Consider the following 11,679-nt stretch of genomic DNA (forward strand, 5'->3'; position numbering starts at 1 on the left):
TCAATTTTAATTTTCATATTTTCATTGGTTTAGATTCACTAAATATTAAATGTATGGGTATTTTTGCTTTCCCCCTTCAAACATATTGACAGATTATGTCTGATTTCTATAAATTATTATTATTATTTAATTCATCCATAAAAAATAAATTTAAAGATTAGTTCTAAAAATATAGAGTCGGAAAGGATAAGATAAAAAAATTAGAAATACATTTAACAAAAAGAAACTAAATTAATAAAAGAAAGGAAGGAAGAGTAAATAAAGCGTGGCTGGTTCACGGGTATGTGTCAGCGGTGTCTAGTAGCGAAGGGATAGTGTTTCCATTTGGTTGGTGAGGCTTTGAGCAAACACGGAAACCTATTCCATATTTTCTACTTCCAAATAAGAGGCCAAATTTCAATCTCTCTTTTTCCCCTAAATTGTCTATTTATGACTCTATTATTATTTCCCATAGCAAATAGCATACTCACACCACCCCCACCCCCACCCCCACCCCAACTCCACTCCCTCTTTATCATTTACGATACCGGTTTAAAATGCTGTTCATTACTGGGACCTCCTTGTCCTCCATTTTCGGTTCTTTATTTATCATTATTACCCTTAATTATTATTATTATTGTCATCATCAAATCTCAACACACCTATTAATAATAATAAAACCTATATTTCAATAATAGATTAGGGTCAAACACCCAATTAATTGCTTCGTCGTACACGCTATTCCTTCTTAATAACATTTCTGTACTTTCCTATTTCTACACATCGGATAATATTGTGCAAATGTCATTTTACATTGGATTTATTTACTTCACTTTTTATCTCTTTTCATGCCACATTTCTGTCAGATGCATTCATCAGTCTAATCTTTCATTCGATAGTATATGTACTGCCCATGCAATAATTTTTTTAAAAAATATTTTTACAATGGGTAGGTAAGGAGACGATTGATAAATGTATAAATGAGACAAATTAATTAACAAGGTATATATTTAAAATGAACAGTATTAAATTATTCTGAAGATACTCAAAGAGTTCAATGTTCTAACAACATGTACTAAACTAGGTTTTGATGTTTAAACTAATACATAAAATATATGATATATAGAATCAAGTATGGTGGAGTATATCTTTTTACGAACCTTGTAGTTTTTTATTTAACTACACTACTCTTATTTGATAATGTATTGATATCTGTAAGTACTCTATTGTTATAAGAAAATGTCAGAGTTTGTGTGTCATCCAAATGATTCGTTTAATTTAGAGTATTATTATCTTTCTTATTGTTCACTCACTACTCAACTCAATATCACATATCAACAAATTTAATATAGGTTAACGAATGAGACTTGATATATATATATATATATAAATATATAACTGAAATAATTTCAATCCTAGTAACTAATCTAGCGGTAGGAGTTGTCTTGTAGCTCATTTTAGTTTTAGGTTCCATTCTCATTTCTTACATTTTTTTAAAACCATAATCTACACCATATATGCGTATTTTTTATAATACAAACTAAAGTAATCTACATTTCAAACACAAACTATTGTAATTCAACTATAACAACTCACTCCTCATCATAAACATCATTCTACTCATTTTATTATAATCCACAAACAGGTCAATTTCAACTTCTAGGCTTGAAAGTAAATAATTGTATAAATCCAAATTTAGTTGTCTCCTTGTCACACCTAATAAATATGTACACATACAAACTATGCACCGTGGGCCACATAACTCAAGAATGTTGAAAATTAAAAGGATGAGCCAATGATCCACTACTATTAATGATGATTAGAGATTATTAATCATGTGTCTCGTATGAAAAGGCAAAAAGCTCATGCGAGTTTGTCAACTTTTGAATTAGCCCTAAAAATCATTTCACAAAAAAGGGGCATAACCTGCCAATTCATTCAATTTGAAGGAGTTTTGGTAAATTTTCTTTCCCTTTTATAGGGGAAGGTATGGGATCTGATCTTCACACTGATATTCTAGACCAAATTGAAGATTGAGCTACATTCTCAACTTAATTGAGGTTATTGGAAATCATATTGATTTGCTTTGTTTGATTATCTTAATTGTTTGAAGTCTATTGAAGCATTTCTCTGCTACCTAGGCCGTATTAATCTTCATTATCCAATGTTATCAACCTATCATAACTAATCTCTTACAACATTTGACATTGTTTTGCATTGTCATTCAATTACAGTTAATACTGTTTCAAGATCTTAAATCATTGTAATATCAACTGATTGCTATCATTTTTATTATTTTACATTGTTTTTCTAATTAAAGTGTTTATTAATTTTGTATAAAACTAAAATAATTTACCTCTCAAATACCTATAATCAAAACCAAAATATTATACATCCAAATGTCAAACTATCATAATCAATTATAATAAAATGTGTCGATAATAACCAACTTTTTGTTCCAAAGGTGTTTTGGACTCAAATTTATTATATGTTAAAAGCTACTTTTTTTCACAAAAATGTTTCTTTTCTGGACTAATATTTACATTTCTCAATCTTTTAACTTGAGCTAAACATCATTTTTAGAGATTTATTTATTTATTGGTAAGTATTCAATTTTAAAATAAATTAAAACATTTAACAACCAACTTAAAAATTTGTTCTTTTGTTCTTTCGAATCAATCTTTAGCCCTAATTTATTCACCATTCCAAACGATGGTACCAAACAAAATAACACCTACTCCTTTATACATATGTGTAATTAAAAAAGAAAAAGGTAAATGAATACCTAGAAAATGTAAATGCTTGAATTTATTGGAAAATAAAAGGTGGGTCCATGGATCACGTGCATCCTTTGAAGGGCGAGATTGGATTTTGTTGCAAACTTCGAAGGGGTTAAACAACGACGTCATTACTTTGGCCACGGGTTATTTTTCAATACTATAGCATTAGGTAAATATCTTGTTTACATCCCTACCCAAAAAATAAAAAAACAATTAAAATAATATATATATATATATATATATATAATAGTATACGTCTGTCAAAAGTTAATGTAAGAAAATAATTTAATTTAATTAGTCTTTTTTCTTTAATGCAAATTTATGAGTTTTTATTCACGGTGCCTTTTAGGTAGGAAGATAGTAGCCTTCTGGCTTAAGACTGGATTAGATTTTGATGGAATAAAAATTCAAGTCAGTGATGGAGTTATAAATTTGGATTTCTTTTCTTCCATCTCCATCCTTTTCTTAAATCGATTTGTTGAATTCGTTTTCTTTTCCACAATCAATTCTGTTCTTCTTCCACTTAATTTACAATTTTCTTTCTCGAGAATCACGGAGACTGAGGACCGAGAAAATTTGTGACCATAGAAAAACTTATTGAGAAGTGTAATAAACTATAAGCCAAAGTAAGTGATGTCACGCCAGGTTGGGTGGCATTAAACAAAATGTCGAAATTCATTAATTCCATTTTTCATTTTGAACCATGCAGTGCAAAGGGGCTTCGCTTTGGTACAAAAATTCCAACATAATTGGGTATGGTTTGGGTGTGTGGTGGAAGAAATTAAGAAGTTGGTATCTACTATCTACACCTACACGTCGCTTTTGATAAGACGAACTTCATCAAGAGTTGCGTTTGTGTGTTTCTGAAGTGGAAATGCAAAACCAAATTTGGGATCTGTGTGTTTTGTTTGTGCTTTTGGACCCTTTTCTTTTCTTTTCTCTTTTGGCATCTTTCTTGTTTTTTTTTTTCTATGGTTGCCGTAACCGCATCAATCTGCTTTCACATTTTTTCTCACCTTCCAATCGTTTTTCTATTATATCATTTATTTCTATATTTTCATTTAAAAAGAAAACACATGTTGTTCAAATATACTTTCATACTCTTCAAGAAAAGTTCCATAGTTTTGTTTTAATAGTAATTTAAAAACACTTGCAATGACTTCTGAAATATTTTATAGTTTTTCAATGTCATTATATTCTTAAAGCCTTATATCTAATAGAATTTGAATGCTTTTCATACCAAGCCCATACTTATCTTTTATGTTCACTCACAACTTAATTTACTAACTTTTCTATATAGATTTTGATTCTTGGCTACGCGTAAAAGATGTAAGGGGAAGACAAGTGAGGAAGGAGACTAGAATTTGTTCGTGGAAAGTGATTTTATCGTGACTTAAAATAAATATAAATATATAAAGTTAAATCATGAGTGATGAATTTGAATACATAACTAGAGATTAATATTTGATCTTTAGAAATGAAAGTTATTACATGTAGATTTTAAAAATAAAAATAAATAATAAAAGAAAGAAATTGAAGTGAAAACGAGACTCGTCAACCTTCGAATCTATATCAGTTTATGTTATTATAAACAAATGTACCTAATCTCATACTCCATTCTTCATATTTAACTAAGAAAAGATAAAAAATATATAAGTTTAATATTTATCATACATAAATCAAATATTTAATATTTATAGATAATGTAGTAATTTTAAATTTATTATTGATTATGTGAAAAGCAACGGTATAAAATTGTAAAAATAAGAACAAGAAAAAACAAAAAAAAAACGGGAAAGTTAAAAAAATAAAGTTAATGGGGTGAATAAGTGGTTGTGGGATCGAGAAGTCCCACCGCCTTTGGGCTACTCCCAACCTTCTCTTTCGGCCCACCAACAATTGTTATTGTTGTATTAAATAGTCATGGAAAAATAGGAGTTCTATCAATTATGTTGTTATCAACGATGTAAGTCTACCACCTATCAACTTTACAGATTGAATAACTTTGTCTTCAGTGAAATTTTACATTTTCTTTGAATCAAAAGGTTAAAAGAAAGTTGTGATATATTTGCACTTGGATAAAAAATATGACCTTTACACAAGCAATCTATCACTTCTATTACATATAAAAAGTGAAGTTTATCACTAGTTGATAGATTTCAATATCTTAAAATTTCATACCTCAAGCATTTTTTTTTTTATAATTAATCGGTCTTTTAAAATATCTTATATGGATTTTGCTATATTATGTTATACATTTTACTTATTTTGCTATATATATATTTATATGAAAGGAGTCCTGATCAAAATTGACATGTAAAGAGAGAAAAAAAATAGTCTACAACCAAGTTTTATCATGACACTTGAAACAAAGTAAATCTTAGTTCATATATTAGCGCAACTCATGTACTGACATTTTTTTTTTTTGGCAAAAGTACGTTTTCTTTAATTTGTAAAAGATAAACTGTATTGTTTTAATTAAAATAATGCGACATATATATGTGTAGTGTGGTGTGAAGATCTATAATATAAAATACTGCACTTATGCATTAAAAAATGTAAATTTGATTTCGTTGAAAAAATTGTATTCTTTCATTACTAAATTGATCTAAAAACTAAAATGGGTGAATAAAGACCATCAATATTATATCACTCAACACGTCTTTTACTTGGTGTATAAATAAGTCTACAAGTTTAAATCAATTTTTATTTATAAATAAATAATATTATAAAAATATTTATATGATATAATCTTAAATAATGAATAAGCTAACAAGTTTAAATAAATGGATAAAGACAAATTTAATATTACATCACTCAACAATTTCGACAATAATAACATTTTCGTAATTATTAACAATATAATCATAAAAATAGTTTAAACAAATATCAATTTATACTTCGAACTATGGAATTATATTCATTTAAAATATATCGAACTCCAAACTCAAGTAAATATATCAAATTAAACTCTCACATTTCTTAATCTATTCAGATAAAATATAAAAAACACAATGGAGAGTTTACATGGATACCATTCGATTGATGCAATTCCATAAGTTCAAAGTTTATATCCGAATTGATACAATTGTGAATTTTACAGGTTAAATTGGTGAAATGATTAGTTTATAATATAAATTGATACACCTCATATCATTTATGATTTCTCTATTTTTTTTAAAAAAAGTTTATGAAAGTCGAGAAAAGAACCTCGAGGGAGAAGAAAAGCCAAGCGGTTGGGTTTGGTTCATTTGAAGCGGTTTAGTTTACTTTTCCCTCGTAGGCGAGTGTGCCGATGCGCGCCACGGCAGTGATCCCTGATCACAGCATGGGCCATCCATTGCAAGCACAAGCACATACAATTCACGATGTGATTGCGACTATTTTTTAGTGCGTCTCGACACTTGAATCGGAATGAAGCTGGAATTGTTTACTTCGGTCGACGGAATGTGCCGCCGGCGGGCACTCTCTCTTGTTTCAGTTCTACAAAATCGAGGTAAGTCAAGCTCTTATCGCCTAGTATTATGTTATTCGAGCTCTGGAATTCGGCTGTTCACTTGCGGCAGTGACTCCGACTCAGCTCGATCTGAGTTTTCTGGAGAGAACGCATACGAAATTCTGGAAGTTTCACAGACCAGCTCCAGTGATGAAATCAAAGCTTCTTTTCGCAAATTGGCAAAGGAAACTCACCCGGACCTTGCTGAGTCGAGAAAGGATTCCTCCGCTTCCTTGCGTTTTGTGCAAATCCTTGCCGCCTATGAGGTGCTTATGTTCAATACTCTTCTTCTCTAATTCTGACTTTATTTCAATTGATAAACTGACGTGATATCAATGCTAATACTATAAACATGTAAAGCCAATTTAAGCAATTAAAATCTGGTTCACTTGTTAATTGAATGTAATTTAATTGTAGATTTTATTATAACCATCTGTTTATATTTCAACCTAAAATTTATTTTTCGCAAAGATTTAGATGTAGGCGAAACTGGAATAGAAAATCATCTGAGTTCGAATCGAAATGGCATTAATAATAGAAGGTAATAATTAAGTTAGGAATTTTGATGGTAAGGCTAAATATTGGATTTCCAAGAACAATTTTTCTCCAAAGTCATGCATGGGACCTGAACTTCACTGTGGCATTTCTCGTTCATAGAGATTTGTAGTTAGTTCACTAACATGTGCAACAATCTTCCTTCTGCTACCTCGGTTATGTTTGAGGCCTTACGTTTTCAATACATGTGCGCAAGACATGTTAGTATCTGCATGTGTTCTAAAGTGTAGTACTGCTTCTATGGTCCACTACACAATTAGCAAGTGTAAAAACTGGTTAATAGTAATGTTTAGTCTTTTTGTTTGCTTTGTGATATACAGGATAATCTGACATTGAAGCATAATCCATGATGGATTGCAGATCCTTTCTGATTCAGAGAAGAGGGCACACTATGACAGTTTTCTTATAGCTCAGAGAAGGTTAATTAAAAAACGCAGTAGCTATGGGTCAATATCAAACGTATGTAAACCAAATCAGACAACCTTCAAACAGATGGAAGTTGTTGAATGGTTGAAGTCCTATAGAATTTTCATTAACGGGATATTATCAGAAAGGAAAGTTGTTGCGGGTACAGGCTATTTTGATGTTCTTGAGAGGGATTTCTACTCAGCCATGCATATTGCTTTTTATGGTCCTACGATTGAATCTATGGAGCTTCTTCCTGATTGTTTTGAAGCTGAGGAGAGGTCAACTTATGAAACTTCTGAGATATTGCACTTAGTTTCAGGACGTGATCTTTTTGGGATGGTCTGTTTTGCTGCGGAGGTGCCTAAGGTGGCTTCTGCCACCAGTGGAAAATCTATTTCTTCAACTTCTAGGTGTCTACACATTACTGAAACCATTGAAAATGCTCGCAGCTGCGTGAAATTGACAAGAGAGGAAGAATACGAACTTCCTCGGGCCTCAATGGTTTATGAATTAGATGCATACAAAGATTTGGAGTTGCATATTTGTGGAAAAGTAATTGCTTGGGCTTCTAGACTTCCTCCAAAGTTTCACAGGGAGAGCACGGAGGATAAAAACAATCAAGACCAAATACATGTCTTTCTTAGTTCCAATGATGAACTCATACATAATAGTGTTGGATATTCTGTAGATTTCTCTTCTGGGGATGCTGCTGAAACAAGGATCCCCCTGGGAACTATTGTTGGTCTGGGTACAACTGAAGAAGAAGAATCCTGCTCCGTCTACAATAAATGTGGCACAAAAACACATGTGATAATGAAACATCGAACATTAATGGTTTGTATAGTCTTTAAGCAACCACTATTATTTGCTTCACATCTGTCAACATTAATTATTGTTACTTCAAATGCTATATTTTTCTTTAATTTGTTCATTTGTCTACTTGTTTTCTATTTATGATATGTCTTGCGTCTTATTGAAGCCAAGGATCATCTAGGTGTTTACATAGTCCCTATTGCATGGCCTTGAAGTTACTGAATTAATATTGACATTTTTTATTGCTAGCATTATTACTATTTTTGCACCTTTTTATTGGTCTTTTTTTTTTTATATCTTTCATTATTATTATTTTTCTACATTTGTTCCTTTGGTAAAGGCTTCCACCAAATGGCTTTGGTGTTCAAAAACCTCGGATCACTTTTGTGGATCTTGAATACTCAGCAAGTTTACGGACCTACAAAACGTAGAATGAAATAGTGGAGATGATACACTGGAGAGATGAAAAAAACAAACAGTTTTATTCTCTTTTCATTTTTGTACTTGAAGACATTCTTGACGTTGATAATGAAAAAACCTTCTCAGGTGCATGATTGGTATTTTTCTGTTTGACTTCAATATCTTTATATTGCCGACTGGGACACTATGGTAGAGTGCATTTGTTTACACATGTGATTGTGCTTTAGTACAGATGCATATTTTACAAACAGTAAATAATTTTCAATGTTGTGATGAGAAACCCTTTTACATAGAATGAAGAGAGAATAAGATATAAGAGTATGGTCTTTCTCCATCCATTTAAACAACACAATGCAATGTCATAATGATGCTATGGAGAAAATAGACGTTGCAAAAAGGTATGTTGCACGACTTGTTCACAATCAACATATTGCTGTCTCAATGAAAACCGAATTTGTGCTTGATTATCCTCCGTAAATTAAATAGTTCGTTTATGTCTTTGATATATGTATACTGATTCCTAATTTTACAGGTGAAACACATGCACTGGTATAGTACAAGAGAAAATGTTTCTGTCTGTGAGTGTAGATGCAGTCGAGCACGTTTACCACCAAGCAAGTGAGTTCTGCATCTTCAGAATTTTATTGATTGATGTACCCATGTTTAGTGTTGCTATAATGCTATTAGTTCTTGGCCCTTCTACTGGCAGTTGGCTAAGTAAAAATTGCTCTCTTTCTTTCTACTATAATAACATTGTAGTTGTCTGATAGTTTTACATGGATGCTTTTGACTGTAATGCAAGATTAGAACTCTTTGTAGGAAGCAGGGAGATCAAGGCTTGTTGTCACTCACCTGGCCAATTTTAATTGAGACACTAAACAATAAATGCACGATTGGAAATAGGATTTGTGATTTTTTAATAAAAAGTAAATGATTTATATGGGGAACAAGTTGTAGCTGTCAATTATCACGAGCAAGATTAAGTGTATGTTAATTAACAACATGATGGGACCATAGTTCTCAAAAGGATAGAAGTCCTTGTAAAGTATTACTTATGGTCTGGACGCCTTGATTTGGATTCTTTGTTTTTCCCTTCAGAAAGAAGGAAATATATTTTTTTAACGGGAAGACACCTTGGTTTACTGAAAGGAACCACATCATGGATTCTTTGATCTCTATAGTTGGACCACTTAGCATCTCCAACTCAGTGGCTTGGCTTCCATATTTTCTATGTGGATGCATCACCCGATACTTCTAGGTTCTTGGTGGTAGGTCGTAGGTGTGTCAAAGGAGTCACTGTTTAGGTTACTAAAAGCTTGGCTCTTTTTGGAATTTTCATGAAACTGGAATGGGTGTAGATAGAAATAATACATATAACTTGTGACTTTTTTCCAATAGAAAGTGAAGGCGGTATATTTGGAATCACGTTAAGGATAAACTCTCAGGCCAAGCATGATTATTGTTGTCAGAACCAACTGAACTATAATGATATTGAGATATGATGGTAAATAACATTAATATAAACAAAGTAATTTGAGGTACTTGGACTCTCCCTCTTTTGAGATCACTTGAGCCCTAAATCAACTGAATTAATGCCCGATCACCTAACAAGTTTTCTATCTAACTACTATTATGCCCTCAATATCCTAATTCTATCTAATACCATTTTTATCAGTAGAGTTGAGGGGCAGTCATTTGCCTAAATCCCTACGGGAAAAGGGGCGGCTCAGCCCTACGACATTGAACATAACGTTCATCTCTCTCAATATCCCTAGTAGTTATATATGATCAGGGTTAGAAACAGCTTGCACCTTGCCATTTCTGTGCATGATATGACAAGAAGATTGGTAGATTAGAAATGATGATCTCGACAACTTGGTATACCTCTTCTCATGATTGCTATTCTTATGACTAACATCTAAACTCTTCTATCTTATAGGTTTTGGCTATTTGAGCCTCGCTGTGGCATGCATGACACAGGGGGCTGGTATGTAGAAACATTTGGTAAAAATAAGAAAGGCCGAACAGTCCCATCACAAAGATTTTGGGATGGTTTTGATTATCAAGAGCATCAAGAGTAAGTTCATATCGGGTATACTAATAAAGATTCTATTTACTCAAATTGACTTGATAGGATAATCAAGAGTATCTTGATTTTTATTGAATATCATATTCCACTTTCTTTCAAGTTTGTTCAGGATAAAAAACTTGTTAGGTTAATTTTTTTTAATCTTCGAATCTCTTCAAGCTGGTGGTGTAATTACTGGATAATTCTTTTGGTCAATTGCCTTCCATTACTATCAGCTCTTAAATCTATAATTGTGCATTTTTATGTCTAGATTCGATTTCAAAATAAAATTCCAAACTCCTATTTTAAAGCATTTTTCCTAAGATGTGTTTGCTCCGACTTTTGAGCATTTGTTCAATTTTTTTTTTTTTAATTTTGTCTACATTACTGCAAGCTAAGTTATCTACCGTCTGTGCAGGCGGCTTCATCCAGCAATGTATCTAATTGCTCTTGCATACAGAACTCTTGATATCCAAGATGCAAGGATGATGAGGAAACAAAGAATCAGGGATACTATTAAGGGCCAACTTTTCAGGTTCCTCAATTGGTCCAAGAAACTTATTTAGATAGAACATTGGTCCTCTTGATGTCAAATATGCTTCAATTATCAGGCGTGATAAATGCTACAGAATCATTAATAGGCGTGATAAATGCAACAGCAAGATGGTCGGTTCTTCCATTACCAAGCACGGGTAAAGACCTCGTATGGTATGAGCCAATCATCATTAGCATTATAGTATGGTCGAGAACAACTTTTTGGAAGTACTTTCAACAATGGCCAAACATCATGTACAATCATCTTTGAAGTACTTTAATTGTCTGTATGGGTTATAGTTATAGCATATTGTAAAAAAAATCGTCAAGATTCCAATTTCTAAACACAAGGACTAGTTCTTGAAGAGGGATATCACCCGCAGACTCTAAATAATTTAGGTTTCAATTGATATCAACTAGATTCTTTATTTTTTAATTTTGGAAGTCGGACTTATAGAATCTACTTTTGTCGGTGGTTTCTTTGTTTTGTCTATGATTTAAGATCTAGAGTTCTAAACAAATTATATACGGGGGACAATTTGTTTGAAGAATGCCTTCAGCTTTTTTTTTTTTTTCCCAATAAAGAGCTGGAAACAGACACTAAATAGTCATAGAGTATTTTGTAC

General features: G+C 31.9%; 1 protein-coding gene across 3 annotated transcripts; it reads left to right on the forward strand.

Moving 5' to 3' along the window:
* The first annotated feature begins 5,999 nt into the window (after nt 1-5,999).
* On the forward strand, nt 6,000-11,540 carry LOC101209200. 3 transcript variants are annotated; one of them, XR_004217498.1, is made up of 5 exons: nt 6,000-6,521; nt 7,171-8,052; nt 8,745-8,849; nt 8,984-9,069; nt 10,391-10,407. XR_004217498.1 is itself a non-coding variant. In XM_031887478.1 (5 exons), the coding sequence occupies exons 1-4, from the start codon at nt 6,174-6,176 to the stop codon at nt 10,530-10,532; spliced, it is 1,458 nt and encodes a 485-aa protein (XP_031743338.1). In that variant the 5' UTR covers nt 6,006-6,173; the 3' UTR covers nt 10,533-10,543; nt 10,938-11,066. The 3 variants fall into 3 exon arrangements, 2 of the variants coding, with proteins under 2 accessions (XP_031743338.1, XP_004141885.1); XM_031887478.1 differs by lacking the exon at nt 8,745-8,849 and adding an exon at nt 10,938-11,066 and having other exon boundaries at nt 6,006-6,521; nt 10,391-10,543; XM_004141837.3 differs by lacking the exon at nt 8,745-8,849 and adding an exon at nt 10,938-11,540 and having other exon boundaries at nt 6,014-6,521; nt 10,391-10,528.
* Nucleotides 11,541-11,679: the final 139 nt, after the last annotated feature.

This window comes from Cucumis sativus, chromosome 6, assembly GCF_000004075.3.
Source record: "Cucumis sativus cultivar 9930 chromosome 6, Cucumber_9930_V3, whole genome shotgun sequence".
Taxonomy (NCBI): Eukaryota; Viridiplantae; Streptophyta; class Magnoliopsida; order Cucurbitales; family Cucurbitaceae; genus Cucumis; species Cucumis sativus.